This window comes from Drosophila arizonae, chromosome 2 (assembly GCF_054131065.1).
Source record: "Drosophila arizonae isolate 15081-1271.41 chromosome 2, UAZ_ARI_1.0, whole genome shotgun sequence".
Lineage (NCBI taxonomy): Eukaryota > Metazoa > Arthropoda > Insecta > Diptera > Drosophilidae > Drosophila > Drosophila arizonae.
Window position 1 is genome coordinate 11135340 of NC_142922.1, and position 21111 is coordinate 11156450.

Genomic DNA, 21111 nt, shown 5'->3' on the forward strand with positions numbered 1-21111 from the left:
AGCAACAAAGCGTAAAATGTGAATAGACTTCATGACTGCAGCTGGACTATGAAAAAGTTCAAGTTGGGCGCGTGTCGGGCATGCAAAAAAAAAAAAAAACACACACACACACACACACAAATGAAAAAGGAATAAAAACCAAAAAACAAACAAGTAAAAACAAAAGCAGCAAGCGTGTCCTGACTGGATAATTGAAAGCAACTTTGAGACTTCGCCCGCATGAAATTGGCTACAGCTTTTCTCCCTCTCACTCTCTCTGACTCTCCCCCTCTGCCTCTCTCCCTCCTTTTTCTTCGTTTTATTATTTGCTACCATTGTTGTTACTGTTGTCGCTAGCATTGTCTTTGCTACATATAGTAGTTGCTCCACACGGAAATTGAAATGTCAAGTGCGCTGTCATGTGTGAGCAAACGGAGCCGAGGCTCTCAGGTGCGGGTCGACATTCGGGCCAAACTGCAGTTCATGGCTTCGGCTGGCAACCCGCTCTCGCATCAGCTGACGCCATTCGCTATAATAATGGCCTTAATTGCCAGCAGAGCCCGAAACAAAAGGCCAAAGACAATATTCATTAAGCAGAACTTTTAAGCGTTCACCTTGCGCCTATCATGTACGCCCGTTCAGCCGGAGCCAATGATCCTGGCCGCATGCCACGAGTCGCGCCTGAAATGCTGTTTGCCTAATGGAAAATACGTGCTTCTGCATAATTGGATTTTTTGATTTCGGTCGCATTCCGGCAGTTAAGAACCACAGGATGCCATTGGATGATGTAAAATGCTTTCCAATGGCTTCACAAATGGCCTTCAATGTCATACACGGGTCTTGGCGGATTTGCTGTGCTACCTGCAACAACAAACACTTGGCCAGTTGACAGCTAAAGATCAGCTTAATATACTTTGTGATAGTTGAAGAAGTGAGAAAAGGAATTACAATTCAATCAGTATTAATAAAGACATTCACGATGTGACAAGGCCATACTAGATTGGCCGGATTACTGTCCGACCATCTATTCGTATTGAGACAAAACTTTTGCTATTGAAGCAAATGGCTTGAAAATTTCAATATATACTCCTCATCTTTAGATATAAGATATATTAGATATAGATATATAGATATATAAAACTTATTCCGATACGCCGATACACTAAATACATACATATACATATGTATATTAAGTTAATTGAAAATTGATATATATGTGCACGCATTGAAAACCCAAGATCAAAATATATCGCGATAGTTACGTCCATTCGAAGCGTGCTACTCTGAAAAAGTTTTCGGCTTTAAAGTCTTGGAACTAGACACTGATGCAAAAATAAATACTATAAACTTTAGGTGGGCGTGGAATATTGAAAATTCTAATAGCTTTTCCACAGTGTAAATGGGAATATAAATATACACGAAAACTTGAATACCAAATTACAGTTACCAAAAATGAAGTCTATCTGCTTCTTAAAGACGTAATAAACTGGGTAAAGTCAGGTATTCCATAATTTTGGACAGTTAAGCTACTCCACATCGCATTCTAACTCGTTCACCAATATTGCACATAAGACTTAAATTTATAGAAAACAAGTGGGGAAAAACACTGCAGCATAATAGCTTGATATTCCTTTTGAAAAATACCTTGGATAACGACCTTTTTATAGTAAACAGTTCCCATTGGCACTGAAGATTTTCGATTCAAGTCGATTTTGATATAAAAGAAAGATAGAAACCTTTAATAGTATGCACAGTGGAGATTACTTTAGATATAGCCTACGATATTCGGTTGGCACTGCTATGAGATGTACTTGCCATTTGACAAAAAGCAAACATGATAAACACCCGAGTGAAAGAGACAAGGAAAATAAAGGTGACAATTTCGAGTATATAAAATATATATGTGGCAGCTGAGTTGTGCTCTTTCGCTTCGCACTTATTTCTATTAAATGTCGCCGGGACACATGTTGGTTAGAGTTTATTGCAATTTACTGACTCGGCACGTGACAAACGAGCCACACGTTTCGCTCATTGTACGCGACAAACGGCAAAGAGACTGACGCACACAGATCACACATACGCAGCGTTACCCTCGCCTTACCCACAGCAGTTGGACATTTATCGTGATGTTATTTATGGCTCACCAGCAAGCTCACGATGTTGCCAATTTTTTGTCTCGTCTTAATAACAATGCATTAATTTGGTGAACAAGCTTAGAGTGCCAACAAAACAAAAACAACAACAAAATATTACAGAAAAGGGCACAGCCCAGCACAGCAGCATCGATTGAAAAGTGCAAATAAATCATAACATGGATTATGACATGACTAAACATATTGACGTGGTCTTAGCTGCCACACAGGGACAGTCCATGTTGTGAGCTTACTTGACAGCTTCTCGATTTGTTTTCTCTTGTTTGAACAACCAACTGCAGACCAGGACAAAGTAACACACACACACACGCATACATATATAATCAAATCAGAGCAGAGGCATTGTTAGGCATACTTATGATAAGGTAAATATGCCAGCCTGTTTGCTTTCCTGTTGCTGTTTGCTTTTCATAAAGCACAGTCTGCATGGATAGTTATGCTGCCTCGTCCTGATGGCTGAATATGCTTACTCCAAATTTAAACACAAATATTATCAAATATACAGTACAGCTGCTGGTTGTAGATGTAAATTTCTGGAAGTCCTTTGATTACTTCTCTCTAAAATTTAATTTGATGACTGTTCTTAGTTAGATAATTCAATGCGGTTACATCTATAAGATATTATACACATATGTAGTATACATATATAGGAGCATATTCTTAGTAGATAAAATCTATCAAAACACTCATTTGCTACATTAAGTTGCGCAAAAAATTAGCTTAGCTTAGCTTAGCTTAGCTTAATATATTTAGAATAAATAACTATTAAATCGAAATGGCCAGGAGATCAGTTTTGTTCTTCGATTTACACAAAAATTTCCGTTATCGATAATTATCGAGAATGAATTTTTTTCAAGAGCAAAGAATTACCTTTTTATTTATCGCGATTTTCGATTTAGCGGTGCACAAACTATAGAGACTCGACTCTATTTACATATATAGTATATACACATTTAATATATTTAGAGTGCAAAGAGAGGTATTTATGCACTGGTAATTGCAAACATCTTCTAAAAAAAAAATAAATAAAATAAAATAAAAAAAAACCTATTTTAACTTTAACCTTTAAACAGTTAAGCCTTTCATGCAATGAGTCAACAAATTTGGCTAATTATGCTAACAACTCAATTAGCTCAAAGGAAAACGTCACCTCATTAGGGCACATGAGTATTACAAATACCCAAAATCAGGCAGAACTTTCACTATTTATATATGGGTTAAGCTAATTGCTGGCTTCAGTTGAACAAGTGCAATGCTGGCCAAAAGGTGGTTCGCTCTAGTGGCTCTCTGCCTGTTAGATGGAGTGTTCTCGCCCGCCTCGGTTCTCGCCGATAGCAATGCATTTTACAATTTGAATTTTGTTCAGGACTTATCACTTAATTTGCATTTGCGGCATAAATTCAACGGCTTGATTACCTTTTCGGACAACCGAAAGCTGGTGAAGCCATTGGTGGAGAACCACTATTTCGTCTCGCTGGAACGATTTCTGGCTGTGACTCTGAGACTGCCGCTCATCATCTATGGTCTGCAGAGGACCATTCCTGAGCCGGGTATCATCGCCCGGAAAACTTTTGTCTTTTGCACCGTGCGCAACCTGAGGGTAGAGCAGGAGTCCATGTTCAAGGTTGTCCATAAGATGCTGGAAGGACGTCACGATCTGCGCATTCTCTTCATTCTCAATCCAGGCAAACCGCACAAACCCTCAATGGAGGAGATAGACACATTCTTCCGTTGGTGCTGGCGCTATCATTTTATCAATGTCGCCCTAACTTATCAGCGGATCATACAGAATGGCAATGACAACTTTACCACGTATGACGAGCTCTTCAGCTACACGCCCTTCCCCAAGATCAGCATTCAAAATGTGACCGACATTGGCGTTGCTTTCAAATGGGAAGCCGTAGACGTCACTGATGTGAAAGGCTACGAATTTCGTGTGCCCGTCTTTCAGGATTATGCATACGCATTCCTGGTAAGTGAGGCGCAACATTGAGATTGAACACTATCTAATATTATGTTTACATTATCAGCTGCCAAATAATAAGCTATATGGCATCGTTGGCAAACTTGTGGACGGCTTCATAGAGCATTGCAACGGTACTCTGCGAGTGGAGAGAACACCTGATGTGAACCGGTTCAATTACCACAATCGCACGTTAACGTGGCCAGCTCGCGGCATTATCGATATCGGCGTACATCCGTTTACGCAACTGATACAGAAATCTGACGAGGCTGAAGGCATCATAGTCATGTCTCCAACGAAAACTTGCCTCATGGTGCCCGTCCTCTTTCCCCGTCCGCTCAACAGATTTATGAGCTTCGTTGTCCGTAACAATGGAGTGTTATTGGTGGTGATATTACCATTGCTGATGCTTGGATGGCAGCTGCTTGCCCGCAACTGCTCTAAAGGATTCTTCCTGGCCTTCGTCCTTTTCAGCATGCAGCCAGTGAACGAAAATCTATTCAGACGCCTCAGCAATGCCTACAAAATGGTGCATATGGCCATCCTGCTCAGCTTCTTCATACTCTGGAACGACAGAACTGGATCTCTAACGCGGGCAATTAGCCTGACTAGCACGCCACAGCAGATTCATACTGTTGCAGACTTCTTACGGAGTCCGCTGCGCATCATGGTAACCAAAGCCGAAGTCGAAATGTACTTCAAAAACGAATTGCTACCGAAAGCGCTGGAGCCACGCCTCCTCGTCGTCAATTCGTCCACTCTGATACAGCACCGGAATAGCCTCAATACCAGCTATGCTTATTGCGCTAGCGAAGGAGCCTGGAGCATTGCCTCATTTCAGCAGTCTCGGCTTAATCCTCCGCTGTTTCAGCTACTGAGCCGAGATTTCTGCACTTCGTCAACCATTCTACATATTCCCATGGGTCGAAACTCGCCATTTAGGGACGACTTTTTTCGGTTCTATATGCACAGCCGCCTGACTGGAGTTTTCGAGAAATGGAAAGCGGTGAGTTTTAAAAAAGCGGCACATGCGGGCTTTATTCATGTCATTCCGGAAGACAACTCATTTGTCAGCATGAATGTGCAGGATTATATGGTATTTATAAAGGGCTATTGGATATGCATTGGCATCTGCGTCTTGTGCCTGATATGCGAGATTATTTGGAAGAATCGCGTACATTTCAGATTTCATTGGTAGCCTTACTGACGTGTGCTTAACCAACGTGCTTGAAGCTTGAATAGAATCACTTTCCTGATCAGTTTAAATACATAATTATTATATTTATATTGCATTGCAGTCTATTTTGAATTGAGCTTGCCAGTTGATTGAGGAGCAGATCTAGGATCTATCCACATTTCCCAAAACTCAATATTTTCCTGCATCTTAAAGCTGTACGATATCTGTATCTTTTGCAAAACGCAAAAGCCGTATAAGATTGCTCATATAAGTTTGTCTGGGGACCAGAAATTTCATCGTAATAAACGGCCGGTATAAGCGGATTCTCTATATTTTGATTCTACTGTATTTCAATGCTATTTGTTGCCTCTATTATTAAAGTTTTAATATAGTATATACCATATTTGAGATATAACAGCAACCAAACAGCGGCATAAAAATCTCACATTCTAGCATTAACTAAAAAAATTAAATCATCTTAATAATTACAGTTTAAATTGTTATATAAATTAACCTTTATTTATATACTTTAGCCATTTCAGTAATAACAAGTAAGCTCTATATTGTAACAGCTCAGCTATACTTTATATGCCCATAATAATCATATTAGATCAGGACAATTTATCATCATAATTAAGCAGTTTATTCAATTGAAAAATGATTGGAATTTAAGTGTTGCTTGTTACCGCAAATAGCAAATAAAATCTTATATTTATGTAAATGCTCAACTTTTCATAAACCTTGCGATGAAAAAATTGCGTGCTCGAATTTCATTGCGTTTGCCGCTTTGGTTTCGATGGATTACGGACTAAAAATGAAGCGAATCAACCGTAAGGACAGTTTTTCATACTAAATTGAATAACTTTCTTTGACTTCCGTTGTTTTGTGGGGATACAGAAATCACAAACATGCACACACAAACACGCACAAGCACACACACACACACAGACACACAGTTAAAAGCTTTCACTAGGCATTCTGAAACGTTTGCTAGATGACAAATAACTGCTTAGGTTGCTTCAGTGCACAACACAGTTTTATACACTTAGACAGAGAGAGAAACAAACACACACACACACGCATATACACATACATGCTCAATCACATTGGACTGTCGGCGCACAGCGTCCTAGCAGAGCAACAATGTGTCTTCGTTTCCGTCATGGCTGCTATTTCCGGCTAACGAATTTTAGGGAGCTGCTCACGTGCCCATTTATAAAAAGAAATGAAGCCGAGTGGGCTCTGAGCTCAACACGGACAGACTAGAAGATGCCCTATTATATAAGTATAATTTCATATAAAATTAAATAAAATTTATTAACTATTTAAGGTGTAAACGAAATTGCAATTATAATTTTAAATTAAAAAAAAAAAAAAAAAAAAAAACTCTAAGAGTTAGCGGATTATATTGAGTGATGGATGAAAGAAACTCTCTGAGTCCTTTTACCGGATGCAGGGTATATGGAGAAAGTCTTGCAAATACCATCAGGCATGTGGAACTATCTGAATGCTCACACACACGTTGCTGTTGTGTGAGTAAGTAAATTGATTGAAATGGCTAGCAGCTAATGCCTCGGGCTCACACACAGCCCAACGGAAGAGTCAGAATTTTGCTGGCGCTTCGTTTCATTTAGACAGAATCTCTCGAGGTCATTTTCAGCCGCTCTTTGTATGATTTTGTTTTTCCTTTATTATACCCTGAACCCATTGAAAATGGGAAATCAGGGTATAATGGTTTTGTGAAAAAGTATGTAACGGGCAGAAGGAGGCGTGGCAGACCCCACAAAGTATATATATTCTTGATCAGGGCGACGAGCTGAGTCGATATAGCCCTGTCCGTCTGTCCGTCCGTCCGTCCGTCCGTCCGTCCGTCCGTCCGTCCGTCCGTCCGTCCGTCCGTCCGTCCGTCCGTCCGTCCGTCCGTCCGTATGAGTGCGTCGATCTCAGAAGTTATAAGAGCTAGAGAGCTGAAATTTGGCATGCATACTCGTGAGTACCATACGCAGTACGAGTTTGCTTTATTTTTTCGATAATTCGTCCGATAACTTTTTTATCGAGAATAATCGAAAAATTGATTTTGTTTTTTTAGCCTAATTTGAACATTTTTGGAGATGGAGTCTTCAAATTTGCGTTGTATATAAAGGTAATCGATACAAAGATTTTGTAATTTACAGATTTTGGATACCACGCCCCCTTCTCCCCCAATTTGTAAAAAACGCATTTCAAGTACTAGAGACTTGGGCTTTGGAATGTGAACACATATTTACCATATGATTACGCTCTAAAAGTTTCATTAAGATCGTATGTCTACAAAAGAAGTTATTCAACAAATAAATTCTCATAATATTGCCCACACTGCAGCGCATCCCAAGCGCAGTCGCTGCTTACTGCGCAGTTAGCAGAGCGCAGGCTTATGCGTACGTGTGGATGCATGTGTATGTATGTGTGCATAAAAGAAGTGCAGAATGAATAGAATATCAGCTTAGAGGGTTCAGGGTATCTCCTAGTCGAGCAGTCTCGACTGGAGCTTTCTTACTTGTTTTTTCTTCTCATTCTTTATTTTTTTGTTCTCACAGTTTATTGCTTGTGCTGATTGTCGGTTCGCTTTGTTGGCATTTTTTCTACAATAAAAGAAGAGAATGTATATATATTGTCCTGCTTTGACTTCCGTTTTGCCTTCGACCGCTGTCCAATTTTCATTATTGCCCTGGCCGCCCATTGTTGTTGCTATTTTGTTTCCGTCTGGCTACTAAATGGCATCATTATCTTCTCGGCTCACCCGCTGCGAGGATAGACAGCGAGCCCGGCTCCGTTCCCAATTCCAGATTACTTACACACATCTTACTATTTGACTGCTTAATTTGTTTGCTATTTATGAGCTTTGATTCCAGTTGCTGTTGTTGTTGTAGCTGTTGCTGTTGCTGCTGCTTCGCATTTCTTACAAACAATTTGCCAAATTAATTGAGTTTGCTTTGTCAAATTTATGCCAACTGCAATATCCAACAACAAGGCTTAATTAGCAAAGGACCGCCTTGGCCGTGGCTTCGACATCGTTCAGATCTGCTCGGCTGTATTTTATGGATAAGCTACAAAATAAACAACAACAAAAATTATGTTAAAACTTTGCCCGGCGCTGACGCTGCCGCTGACGTCGCCGCCTCCAACTGGCAGCGCCCGTGGAAGCAACGGAAAACTCAATTGGAAAGTTTGTTGTTCATTTCCGAACGCTGGACGATGGCGGGGAGGGCGGGCTGGCATGCAGCCGGATGCGGGAGGTGTCGACCGGCTGGGAAATGCATTTGAATCTAATATTGCGTTCGCAGTTCCGTTTTCCGCATGGCCCCGGACAAAGTTCGAGTTCGCGGCACGCCCACTGACAGTTTCAACCATTGGCCCCAACGCAGCTGCTGCTCGCGCTAACTGGGCTAAAACTGCGACTGGCTACAATTACATAGTTGCAGCCAAGTTGTTGCAGTTGTTGTTGCAGTTGTTGTTGCTGTTGCTGTTGCTGTTGCTGCTCCGCATAAATTAAGTTTGTGTCTTTTTATTCGCTTTTAATTCACATTTTATGCACTCCCTGGCCGGCAACGTTGTCTGCCTTGTTGGCGCATCGTCGACGTCATTTAGTGCGTTGTCGCCGCTTTGTTAATTCAAAAACTTTTAATAACTTTACTTTCGCAGCAACAGGCGTGCAACAAGTGTGCCGGCTGCAGCTGTGCATGGAAATAGACTTTATCATAATTTTATTTGTACTCTGTATTTAGTTAGCATGAAGTTTGCGTACATCAACTTTGAAATAATCACTTAGCCAGCGCTCTAATTTGATTGCAGTAGAACCGAAACGTTAATCCGCATTGAAGAGGCTGAAAATATCTAATGCCAGTCTGTCTGTAATCCTAAATTAAATAAGCCTCAGAGTCAGTGAAACTGCTTGAGTATGGAACAGGCGTCGAGGCTGATCCATAAATGCCAGCAGCTGACCACAGTTCCGTTGTTGCTCTCGTCCTTGGTCTCGACAGCCACTCAAGCTAATTCAATGTGAAGTCTACACACACACACACAAGCGTATTGTATAAATGGGCATAGTGTGGCAGCGACATGAGAGTGGCAACAAACACGGCACTTGAAAAACTCACACGGCGCAAGTGGAGCGTGTGCAGAAACGGGGGAGAAGGGTACAAAAAAAAAAAAAAAAACAGCAGCATAAAGTCAGGAGCTGGCCACTTACGTAGCTCGTGTCACGTTGTTGCATATTGTTGTTATTGTCGCTCTGTCGTAGCTTTAACCACTTTTATTTGAGCTCATAATTTGTTAAAGCTCGGGCAATAACAACTTGTCTCTGACAGCTGCCCAAGCGAGTTCATTGCCATTCAACAGTCATTAAATGCATGCACATATACACATCGAACATGCATATACATATAGACTGCTATATGCTGCTTTATTCGTTCGATTTGTCGAACGGGTCAAAAGGCTCGTAAAATGCTCATTGATGGCAACTTGATTGCTGTCAACTCTGTTTGATAATTAGTCGCGCGGGCACACAGAATGCGAGTCCAGCTTCATAATTCAAATTTGACGGAACGAGCATTTGAAGCGGTCTAATACGAATTTATAGCATTGTGCTTCACTGGCTCAGTGGTGGTGCAGCGGTTGACTGGAGGCCAACTAGCTGGCGACAGGGCAGTTGGCGGACCAAGCTTCGTTACCATTGCAAATTGCACAATTTACAACGTCAGCAACAACTCGGGCACTGGGCAGCACATAAAGCACATCATGAGGCAATATATTAGCAGTCCAAGTGCTCAGTTTCCGTCAGCAAACGACCATTGGTGTGCAGTGGGCGTGGCGTGGCCAGTGGCTTAACAAGTCGACACATGGACGGCGACGGGGCGAAAGACTAACAGTAATTCAGTTGCTCAGGCCAACGGATTTTCTTAAATAAAAATATATGAAAATGCTACACAACGTGAAAATACAATGCACTTGTATATATACACATATACTCTGTAAATACCCTGTACAATATGTATGTATATAATGTAAACTCACTGTACGTATTTATATTATAAGTTAATGAAATGGGAGTACGCTAGACTGAGGTTACTTCATAAAAAAGTGGAAGGAAAAACTCTAGAAAATCGTGCTTTTGGATACTTACAGAATCTAAACATATATACATATGCCAGCATAAATGAAAACATAAATGCCAGTCAACAATAAGCATCATCAGAAAAGCGCACTCTACTCTTATCCGCACAGAGAACTCTCTCGTTTCCGCGGTCGCTGATTATGTGTTTGACATCGTTTAAATATTTCGACTAGAGAAGCTAATATGAGCTAGGTGACTAGAAGCAGAAAATTAACAGTAGAAGTTGAAAAGTAGCAGAAATAGTAGTGGAAGAAGAAGCAGTAGTATAATGACAGTAACAGTAAAATTATCAGTAAAAGTAGTGGTAGAAAGTGAAGAATTAGTAGTAGCAATAGTAGAATTGGTAGTTAAAATAGTAATCGCAGAAGTTTATGTAGTACAATTTGCCGTAAAAGCAGTCCTAATAGAAAAGTAGTATAATAATTTATTTATCTACTAATAGCAAAAGAATTAGTGGTAAAAGTAATAATATCCGAAGTAGTAATACAGGTAATAGTAGCAAAAATAGTAGTAGAAGGTGTAGTCGTAGAATTCGTAGTTGCTATAGTAGAATTAGTAGTAAAAATAATAATAGTAAAATTAATAATAATATATTTAGTAATAGTAGTAGAAGTAGTAGTATCTAGTAAACCTACATATGTAACTATTATATTTGGAAATTAAATTACTGGCACTTTTTTCATGGCTTTTGTGTATCCCTAATATACGTAGCTACACCAGCTTTGTCCTTAAATTATTTCATATATTTCAAATTTTCAGAAATCTTTACGCTTAAGCTTAAAGATATACTAATTTCTACCATGGCATTGCTGGCATCCAACAAATCTAAAGAGTCACTAGAATGGCAATAACTATGAGTATATCTTTGGACAGAATAACGATGAACAGTAGGACGTTACTTAACACGAATATGCTCGTTTCACGTCGCCAACGAGTATAAATATATTCATTGTTTTATCACATGAAAACAACCTTCCAGAAAATACATATTTATTATCAATAATATTTACCTTTGCATTTATTTGATGCAGCTTTGCTTTGTTTCATTCGATATCATCTTTATACGGATTTCTTTATGGGTAAGTAAAGCAGCAGACGCAGCTGATGCTGTTTTGATTATGCATTAATCAAAGCGAAAGCAACAAATGCACCTACGCAGAGAGAGAAACATTGGAGCTTTAGCTACTTTTGCATGTCCTCCGCATATTAAGTAGATGTTTTATCGTTTATTGCTCAGGCAAACAGATATAAGCGTATATTGCTTACATAATTTAACACACATTTTCATTCATGTCTATCGGGTATTCGGTCGGCCGTCGTCATCCGGCCTGGTCAAGTCCACGGCCCCTGGCCGTACACATGGCTGCACACATGCTCCGCCAATGAGGCATGTTTAATGATTATAGCATTTCTTATTTTTATTTATATTTATCTTGGAGTTGGCCGTGGGCGCATACAAATTTCGCTCACCGCCGCAGGCAGGTTATACCCTGTTTTATGCCCATTAATGAAGAGAGTTTAAGCAGTAATACGAAATCCTGTAAGAATATTATAGCTAATCAAGCCGTATCCATCTGATCTTGAAGAATGAATATTATTAATATTATTATTATTTTATTTATTTATTTTTTTTTCTTTTAATCATCTTTATTTATATAATCCTGTGAATAATCGATTGGAACTATCTATCCTATTATTCCCTGGACCCATTGAAAATGGTAGTGAAAATTGAAGCAAAAGACAGCAGCACTCATAGCCGATCCTTTTAATTGTACTACATACTCTTGATTATGGTCATCTCTTCATGCTTGAATTAATATGATATAAATTCCTGTAGCACGCGCTAGAATACCTAAATACAATATCACAATGAAATCGACAGAAATTATTAGAAATTATTGTAAATAAAATGTGTACACTAGGACTCATTATACATAAATACCTTTATATGAGGATATTCCCGAGTCTAGCACGCCCCACTAGACTGCGCCCACCTCATATGTTTATTTGTTTGTTCCCCCGTTGTCTTGACCACTGTTTTTATGGCCGTTAAGGAGTCAGAGAACATTTATTGTTGCTATATGTAGTTGTTGTTATTGCTGTTGCTGCTGTGCCCGAGGTACATTTGTTTTCTTTTTGGGCATTTAAGAGACAATGGGCATATTTTCGCAATATAAGCAGCTTAGCTCGAGTCGCGGGAGTTATGTTACATAGTGGCCTAAGCAGCAGCCGTATTTATGGCCATCTAATGCTCTGCTGCCATTTGTTGTGCACTTAAGCCAACACAGCGTCCATATGTGGTATGTGCTGCATGTGTACATATGTTGACCGCCTCTAAAATTGATGGGCTCATCATCTGTGGTCCAGTTTTGTGGCACAATGAACTCCCAGCATATAAGCTGCTTGACCCAACTGAGCGGCGTTGCAGCAGCTCCTCAGCAAATGAGCAAAAACTGCGCTGCTTCCGCCTGCACATCGAAGTGAGTGCCGGAAATAGCCAGTGCAGCGCACTGGCATCTGACTCCGTCTGTCCAAACATGTCGCCAGCTTGGTGCCCACTTAAAATAAGCTCCGAGCAAAAAGTTTGCATTCTTACATACATAGTATATTGCTTGCTCCCTGGGCAGATTCCATTCCCAGGAAAATACATACATGAGCTGACAAGCTAACTTTGCTCTTAATAAACCCACTTCTGCTTGGTCTCTTGTTTAGCTACGTTATGTAAGTACATGAAGAGTTACACTAATATGCTATCATATCTTCAATTCGAATACTCTATGAACTCTATGATACAATCTTCTAATGATTGCCTGCAACTGTTGTAGAAATATTAGTATGGACTATAAAAACGATCTCCGATCTCTGAGGGTTTATGACTCAGCTGAAAGCTTCTTTGTGTAAGAGAGAGAGAGAGAGAGAGAGAGAAAGAGAGAGCTAGATCGAGCGAGAGTTAAACACAGCTACATATACTGAAGGATGTGCCTCGTGTTGCTGAGGAAGAGCGAGATTTCTACTTAGTCGATTCGGAAAACGTCGTTCTGACTGCCAGAGGATTAAGAGAGTATGAAGACATCATAAGAAAAGTTCGTTATTTGTCGAATTTGTAAAAATATAAAGTTAAAATGGAAGCTGGACATATGTATACACAAAATATATATTTGTATGTATATAGCAAATGCAAATATAAATATATAATATAAATATAATTTTTTTAAAAATGAATAGTAGTAATAACAATAATATTTAAAGCCAAAATATATTTTTTTAGATTCAATTAGTGAAATATTTGTAAAATTATAAATTCATGATTTTTTTTTAAAACTAATTCAGCTTTAAGTTTTTTGCAGCATTAATTGAATTAATCTGTCTCCAAGTCTCCTTTCATTTCCCACAATAATACTCAAAGCTTGCGATTATGTCACATATGATATTTTTATTAGACTTATTTGGTTTCTTTCGTATAGTTAAGCTTTAATGAGTTCATACAGTTAATAGAGTATATACACTTCGTTGCATTTCTCTTAATTTTATGCAAGATATTTTCTTATTCTTTTACCTTTTTATATTCGCTCTGAATCGGCTTTAACTGTTCAAGTTCATGAAACGAAAAACAAAATTTGAAAAGTTGCATCTGGCAGCAGCAGCAGCAGCAGCCATAGCAAAAACTTTTTGCCATTGTCTGCACTGACGTGGCCTGAACTTGAAATTTACGTTAGTTAAATTATCAACTTTGGCGGGGCGAGAGCTTGTCCGCAAACTTTGTGAGCAAAATGCGTTCTTCTGACTATTATTTTGACCGAACTTCAAATGTTATCCACAGGACCTCTTCGATTTGTGGTGCACTTTGTGGCGACTTTATTTGATATTAGCTGGTGTATGTGTGTGTGCCTCTATTTATCACACATACACACACACACACACCCATACACATACACATACAATGGTGCTTTAGTGGGTCAATGTGATTAGACTACAGTTAGCCAACTAAGTTGAGAAAATATGTAATTGAATTGCATTGGAATTGTTAGACAAGAGTCGATAGAGTTTTCTTAATACAGCCTCAAGTTATAAATACAAATATCGGATTCTTAGTTGCATTGCATATTTTGTATACTTATATATTTTGTGTACTGTGTTGCTCATTTTATTAATTTACAAACATAACCCGATTAATTTGTTACTCATAATTTCATTTATCATTTATATAACTATATACTAGTTTATTATTTATGAATACATAACAAAACAATTTATCAAATAATTGAAATTTAAAAATTTTATGCGTTATTGCCAATATTTTCAGACTAACTTCGATGAGGGTTTCTTTACGGCGTTCATTTTACTTATTCCTTTTTAAATTTTTCTTTATGTTTTATTTTGGGTAAGCAGTGTCGGCAAATACTTTTCAAGCTGTGCACACAAGGTTCTATTTTGGTTATTCGTTGAGCTCTTCCCGGGCGTGGCGCATTGGATTGTGGAAGGTAATGTTGGAATCGATCTTTAATATGTATGTACGACAGCTGCGGGCAGAGCGGAAAGTGTCTAATTTAAAATAAACTATTTTAAATACATATATACGCATGTACATATTCATATATAAATATAGAGGCTATTTAGTACTGATTGCTTACAATTTAAGTCTATTCCTGATTCAGGTTCTTGATCACGTAATTAACAATGAGTGCAAATATTGCAAAACAGATTATAATCACCAGGTTCGAATAGATCGACTGCCAATTTAAATAGGAATTACGTGTGCTGTTTTTGAGCGCTGTAGCACCACCATTGGCAACATCCGCGCTGGCCGCTGTGGCAACAGATCGCCCATCACTGGTGCTGGCATCCGTTGGCAATGGTAGCTGACCATTGGCATTTCTGGCATTTTTATTGTGGTTCTCGTTCGGAACGGCGCTGCCGTTGGCCAAGCCATTCGGTCGTGAAGAAGCGCTGGTGCCTGGTTTGCTTGCGCTGCCCGCTGCTTGAGTGCCCTGTAAACGTAACTTTATCTCGCTGACAATATCCGGAAAGAGCTCGCAGAAGTTGGCGTTGCGTAGGTTAAATGCAAGCGATTTCTGGGCAAACATTTGCTTGTCATAGCTCGTCGACTCTATGGAACCCAAAGTGGGTGTGCTCTCCAGCTGGAAAATGAACAGAGATGGATAAATAGCCAATATGAGTGACTCAATGCAATAGCCTTACCATAAAACTTAACAGGCCTGTCAGTATGGTACCCACGCACCAAGTTGGATTCCATGTGTCTGGATGAAAGTCTAAGAGACGAAACAGTTGGTATATGAGCAATTATTTGTTTTAATGACAGTCTGCAATTACCTGAAATGCTTAAACACAGTCTGGTATTTGTTTTGAAGCGTCCATTCGGCGTTAGCATATAAATAGATGGGGGCTTGAAAGGGAACTCCCGGGGAAAGAGCAATGTGCCGTGATAGTATCCTCCATAATACGGTGAATCCTCGGGCCCTTTAACACAATAATGCCATTCCAGAATGTTATTTGGCAGCGGCTCGGCGGTGATGTACGGCAAAGGGTCGCGCTTCAAGCGCATGTAATCCTGTTTCATGCGCGATACGGCAGTGGGTTGCTTGCGGGAAGCTGACCCGGACGCCGTCGACGAGGACATTTTTGCTTAATAATTTTTGACCCGATAGCTGCTGCTTGAATTGAAACTATTGCAACAAATAAAATATATTGACATTTATCACATACGCACACCAAATACTTAACAATGAATTATGTTGATAACAAATATGATGTTTGACTGTGTGTTTGTGTGGAAGTACACATAAACATACGCATACGCACACACACACGACTGGAGAATGGGACGTGCAAAAAATACACGTGGCAAATTGCATTGGGGGTGGCGAATTCCTTCAGCTTAACGGCCGTGCGTAATTCGCCCACACACACAAAAATGCAATATTCAATTTGTTTGCTTAGCACGATGAGCGCTCCAGCACACCGATTGCTAGCGACGTGTGTATGTGCGTCGTAACTTTTGTCAGTTTTTTTTTTTTTTTTTGTTTGTTTGTTTGGCTCACCCACCTCGCAAATTGTATTTCCTTGTTGTTGCTATCGTAATTGCAATTACAGCTAGGTCACAGCTGCCCAGAGAAATGTGTGAAAACAACACAAGCACAGGGTATTAAGACAAATTGCATCCGAGTTTGGTCTGTGCTATCCGAAGCATTTACTTTATATGTTTAGTCTAATGTGCGTTGTCAGCATTGGCTTACTCTATACCTTAATCACAATATAATTGAATGTAAATTTATTTGTAGCTCAGAAAGTTGCAATAAGTATTGTAAAAATTTCTCTTGACGTCGTTCTAAGTAAATAAAGTTGTAAAGCGACTGAAAATAGTGTTAGGAAATTTTGGTTGGTTGCATTTCGATATATTGTTGGAATTTGGTATTTTATTCGTGCTGCCAACTTGGTATTAAATTTGAATATATCTGTATTTATATTGAAGAAATTCGAATAACGTATATCATTTAAAATATTTTAGAATGAAATCAGTTTAAATTAAAAGCAATTACTGCAATAAAATGGATAATTTTTATTCTCTTATAGAAAGCTGAATAAATAATGTATTTGCCGTTGCCTCTTAGATGATAAAACGCTATGCAATATCAATATGTAAACGAATACATTCATACAAGAGATAAGAGCGAATACGATTAATAACTGCAGACTTTGGGTTCGAAGCATAGAGCTTTTAAAGGGTAAGGGGGGAATTACGACGCATCAAAAACAAGATTGCTTATCAGTGAGCTAGATTCACCAATGGAACAGATCGAAACAAAACAGTCAATACTTCGGCAGTGGAGAGATCAGTCGCAGCCCTATATACAAAATGGGATCTATAGGCAAAATCGGCTTTCTTGGAGGCGGCAATATGGCCAAAGCTTTGGCCAAAGGATTCATATCCGCAGGTCTCACCAAGCCCAGCGGCATTATAGCCAGTGTCCATCCGGCAGACAAAATATCCCAGCAATCCTTTCAAGCACTGGGCATTGAGACACTCGTCGAGAACGCGCCCATTGTGATGCAATCGGAGATTGTGTTTGTGTCTGTTAAGCCGCAGGTTGTGCCCCAAGTTCTGGCAGAGATCAAACCAATTAGCGCCAACAAGCTGTTCCTATCCGTGGCCATGGGCATCACCCTGAAGACACTGGAGTCCAGTTTATCCCCGCAATCGCGCGTTATCCGCGTCATGCCCAACACCCCGGCTCTGGTCTGCTCCGGTTGCTCGGTTTATGTGCGCGGCAGCCAGGCGAACGATGCAGATGCCCAGGTCACCCAGCGCCTTCTCGAAGCTGTTGGCACCTGCGAGCCCTGCGACGAGTCACAGCTGGACGCTGTCACAGCGCTGAGCGGCAGCGGCCCGGCCTATGTCTTTGTAATGATTGAAGCCCTGGCCGACGGCGCTGTTCACATGGGCATGCCCAGAGACTTGGCCTATCGCCTGGCAGCGCAGACAGTGCTGGGCGCCGGTCATATGGTACGCGATTCCCAGACACATCCCGGCCAGCTGAAGGACAATGTAACCAGTCCAGCCGGTTCAACTGCAGCGGCATTAAAGTACCTCGAGCAGTCAGGTACCTAAATGAATGACGTTGATGCTGATAAAGAGACTTCTCTTATCTCTGGACTTTGTAGGTTTCCGTGCGGCTGTGGCTGGCGCGGTTGAGGCAGCGACGTTGCGCTGCCGGCAGATTTCGAGCAAGCAGACCTAGACCTTGGACACAATAAAATAGGTTTTGACTTTTGTTTTTATAATTATTAAAAAAATAACATCATTTGCGTCTGCACTTCTTATGGACGATTGGAGCTTAGAACTTTTTACGCTTCTTGGCGCGCGCCAATTCATTGAGTTCGCCCTGCTGCACGGAGGCCTCTTGGTAGATGCGTTTAACCTTTTCGCGACGTTCGTTATCGCTGCAATGGAAAATTTACGAAAATCAGCAAAAGATCTTTTGTCGAACAAAAATATGCTTTCTCTCACCTTTGTATCTGTTGCTTGAGCCTGAGATCTTGCACGAAGGCCGTGTCTCTGCGGATTTCCCGGATGGCGCCCTTCTTCTCGCGCTTGATCTTGTGCAGCAGCTTGGCGCGTTCCTCCTTCTGCTTAGACATCTTGGGTCTTCGTTTATCGTCGTATACCATCTCGAAGCGAGGCTCCAGTAGCCGCAAGGCCTTTGGCTTCTTGTCGGGCGGCGCCAGAGGCTTCATTTTCTGCTCCGCCACAGACTTCAATGTGGACTTTGCCTCTGCACAATGTTGCTGCACATGCTCAGGATACAGATTCATGGGCAGCTGCTCGATCAGGGGCAAAAAGGGAGCAGCTAAATAGCAGGCACCAGTATGTTCGCCCATTTGCTCCTCAAATATTTGCTTGAGTAAGCATAAAGTCGAGTCCAATGCGCGCACCCTAAAGTCGACGTCTATCGTCTGTGTAACCAGATCTGCAGGCTGCAGCTTTTGTGGCTGGAGGGCTTTAGTGTCGCTCGTCACTGGAATGGCCAACAGTTTGCTGAAGGGTCCATCTTGCTCGAATGGCGGCGCAATCTCTACACGCTCCTGCTGCCGCTTGGGTATGGCCATGTGGACGATGCCCTGCAGGAAATTGAAAATAGCAGGAAGTAAACGCTTCGATCTCGAGCCGAACTCCAGTGCAATGGTGACTACGAACAGGCCCATAGCAATGTCTTGGCGTGTGCGCACGCGCGCTCTTGACAGCATATGCTGCATAAAAATGTACGTTGGCGTAGCCAGCGGATGACGAAAGTCCGAGGTGGAATACAGATTCGAGACGATCTTAAAATAGATGAGTGTGTCCAGTGTGGAGTATATTTTATGATTTTTTCGAAACTCGGCGTATTTTTCCTTGATCACATCCAACAATGTGTTCGACATGCGATCGATGTTCAGGTGGACCAGATCATGTAAGTGGGGCATTAGCTGGGAGACTAATTTAAAATGCGAGCCAATGTCCAGCTCGCTGGCATCCTCGAACATGTCCTTAATGTAATGCAGCAAAAAGCCGAAGAGTTTGACAACATCCTCACGATTCACGCCCTCTAGCTTGGGATGATTGCACTTGATGATGCGCTCGACAACTGTAACCTGCTGTGCCGGCGTATACTTGGCCAGCAGCTCAGCGAAGTCCTCGTATGTCTTGGGCATTTTGATCGTGTACGGTATGCTGGTTTCAATCGTTTCGGAAACTTTCTGCTTTTGGGATTTGCTTTTAGTTTTTTTGGGCTGTGGAGCTTGCTCTGACTCTGAGTCTGGCTCGCTGTCCGTTGCCTTCAGATCGCTTAAGTTATCTGCCTCAGATTCGGAATCACTATCACTCTCTTCTTCTTCATCGTCATCCTCTTCACCACCCTCATCATCAGAGCCATCCTCAGACTTGTCATTGCTCTGCACCTTCGAAGTGTCCTTTTTGCTATTCAGATGCGTGCCTAGATTGCCATCCAAATCGTATGCTAAGGTATCGTCGGCATCATCCTCGATGCCAGTGGCAAAGTAACCATCATCCAAATCATCAGCAGAACGATGAGGTTGTACAGTTGTTTCCGGCTGTTCATCATCCGCTTTCATGCGACGCAAACGTTCATTTTCGAGTTGCTCCAGGCGAGCAGCCTCTTGTTTTGCCAGATCCTCCGGCTTAATCAGTTTGTCTGTGACACTGCCACGCGGTTCAAAGATCATCTCTTTTAATAACTTGTCATAGTCATCAGGCGGCGGCTTCGCGATCTGTTCATCCTTAGTGGCCTTTGCCACCAGCGACAATAAATCCTTGTAGTTGGCATCCAACTTCTCGGTCAGATCATGCACTTCATCTTTATCCTTGGCGATTTCGATCTTGCGACGTTTCTGCTCACTTATCATTTCTTCTATAGCCGTTTGACGATCTTGTGTGGCGTCCGCTCCACCACCGAAGTGAGCCGCAGAAGTGAACTCAGCTATAAGATTAGAGATTAAAGCACGTTACCACACATTTATTATTGATTTCTATACTAACTACTTACCGTCGAGACCCTCATCCTCAAGCTCCTCGTCATCGGAGCGCTCGTCTCTGTACTTTTCAATCTCCTCTAGCGTTTGGCCCCTGTGCGTCAGTAGCTCATCGTCGTTCAGGTTAAATTTCTGCGCTTTGTTTGAGGCGCGCACCTGAGACAGTTTCTCAGCCAAATACCGTGCATTCATTACAGATTCGGTCAGCTGCTCACCGGTAAGGTGTTTGCCAATGCGGTGGTCCCTAAATTTATTGGTTTTGTGCTTGACCTCATATTGCTTGCCAATTGTTTCGGCTCGCTTCTTTAACGCTTTAGCACGAGACACGCCAGGTAAGCCTCGGTCATGTTTGCAAATCCGGCCCAAGATTTTAAACTTCTCTTTGTTCACGTGTACATCGAACGGATTCAGACGTTTAGAAGTCTGCGATATTGCACTATCGAAGGGATTACTAGTCTTCCCTGACTTTTTTGAGTATACCGCATCGGCGTTGGACTTTTTAGCTTTTACACCCATTTTTGTATCTATTTTAAACGAGTTGAATGCATAAGGAAAATGAAAACAAACGCAATGCACGTGCAAATGAGATATCGATACGTTCACTAAAAATATTTGGATTCATCGCATTCATCGATATCATTCT

The 21111-nt window shown here is 41.0% G+C and overlaps 4 protein-coding genes across 6 annotated transcripts; 2 read left to right on the top strand and 2 right to left on the bottom strand.

The window, feature by feature from the left end:
- Positions 1–1189: 1189 nt before the first annotated feature.
- Positions 1190–6638, top strand: LOC108619183 (uncharacterized). Its single transcript, XM_018015613.2, has 2 exons — positions 1190–4104; positions 4163–6638. Exons 1-2 carry the CDS (start codon positions 3385–3387, stop codon positions 5291–5293), a joined length of 1851 nt encoding a protein of 616 aa, XP_017871102.1. The 5' UTR covers positions 1190–3384; the 3' UTR covers positions 5294–6638.
- Positions 6639–14509: 7871 nt separating this feature from the next.
- Positions 14510–16803, bottom strand: LOC108620803 (ubiquitin-conjugating enzyme E2 J2). Of its 3 annotated transcripts, none has more exons than XM_018017753.2 (5): positions 16488–16803; positions 15756–16108; positions 15624–15694; positions 15056–15562; positions 14510–14966 (listed from the first exon to the last, which is right to left on the bottom strand). In XM_018017753.2, the coding sequence occupies exons 2-4, from the start codon at positions 16060–16062 to the stop codon at positions 15065–15067; spliced, it is 876 nt and encodes a 291-aa protein (XP_017873242.1). In that variant the 5' UTR covers positions 16063–16108; positions 16488–16803; the 3' UTR covers positions 14510–14966; positions 15056–15064. The 3 variants fall into 3 exon arrangements, with proteins under 3 accessions (XP_017873242.1, XP_089331846.1, XP_017873241.1); XM_089475720.1 differs by having other exon boundaries at positions 14510–14981; XM_018017752.2 differs by having other exon boundaries at positions 14510–14944; positions 16488–16802.
- A 138-nt stretch (positions 16804–16941) lies between these two features.
- On the top strand, positions 16942–18244 carry P5cr-2 (Pyrroline-5-carboxylate reductase-like 2). Its single transcript, XM_018017754.2, has 2 exons — positions 16942–18043; positions 18105–18244. Exons 1-2 carry the CDS (start codon positions 17299–17301, stop codon positions 18179–18181), a joined length of 822 nt encoding a protein of 273 aa, XP_017873243.1. The 5' UTR covers positions 16942–17298; the 3' UTR covers positions 18182–18244.
- On the bottom strand, positions 18200–21077 carry l(3)07882 (Nucleolar protein 14 homolog l(3)07882). The gene is made up of 3 exons (XM_018017746.2): positions 20483–21077; positions 18451–20416; positions 18200–18383 (listed from the first exon to the last, which is right to left on the bottom strand). Exons 1-3 carry the CDS (start codon positions 20982–20984, stop codon positions 18278–18280), a joined length of 2574 nt encoding a protein of 857 aa, XP_017873235.1. The 5' UTR covers positions 20985–21077; the 3' UTR covers positions 18200–18277.
- Positions 21078–21111: the final 34 nt, after the last annotated feature.

What these genes read in the sequence shown, in the direction of transcription:
- LOC108619183 (XM_018015613.2), top strand. Translation starts at nt 3,385, where the DNA reads ATGCTGGCCAAAAGGTGGTTCGCTCTAGTGGCTCTCTGCCTGTTAGAT. An exon ending in ATTATGCATACGCATTCCTG is followed by an intron (nt 4,105 to 4,162) that starts GTAAGTGAGGCG and finishes TTACATTATCAG; the next exon opens with CTGCCAAATAATAAGCTATA.
- P5cr-2 (XM_018017754.2), top strand. Translation starts at nt 17,299, where the DNA reads ATGGGATCTATAGGCAAAATCGGCTTTCTTGGAGGCGGCAATATGGCC. An exon ending in AAAGTACCTCGAGCAGTCAG is followed by an intron (nt 18,044 to 18,104) that starts GTACCTAAATGA and finishes TGGACTTTGTAG; the next exon opens with GTTTCCGTGCGGCTGTGGCT.
- LOC108620803 (XM_018017753.2), bottom strand. Translation starts at nt 16,062, where the DNA reads ATGTCCTCGTCGACGGCGTCCGGGTCAGCTTCCCGCAAGCAACCCACT. An exon ending in ACTGTGTTTAAGCATTTCAG is followed by an intron (nt 15,695 to 15,755) that starts GTAATTGCAGAC and finishes TTCGTCTCTTAG; the next exon opens with ACTTTCATCCAGACACATGG. An exon ending in CAGGCCTGTTAAGTTTTATG is followed by an intron (nt 15,563 to 15,623) that starts GTAAGGCTATTG and finishes TTCATTTTCCAG; the next exon opens with CTGGAGAGCACACCCACTTT.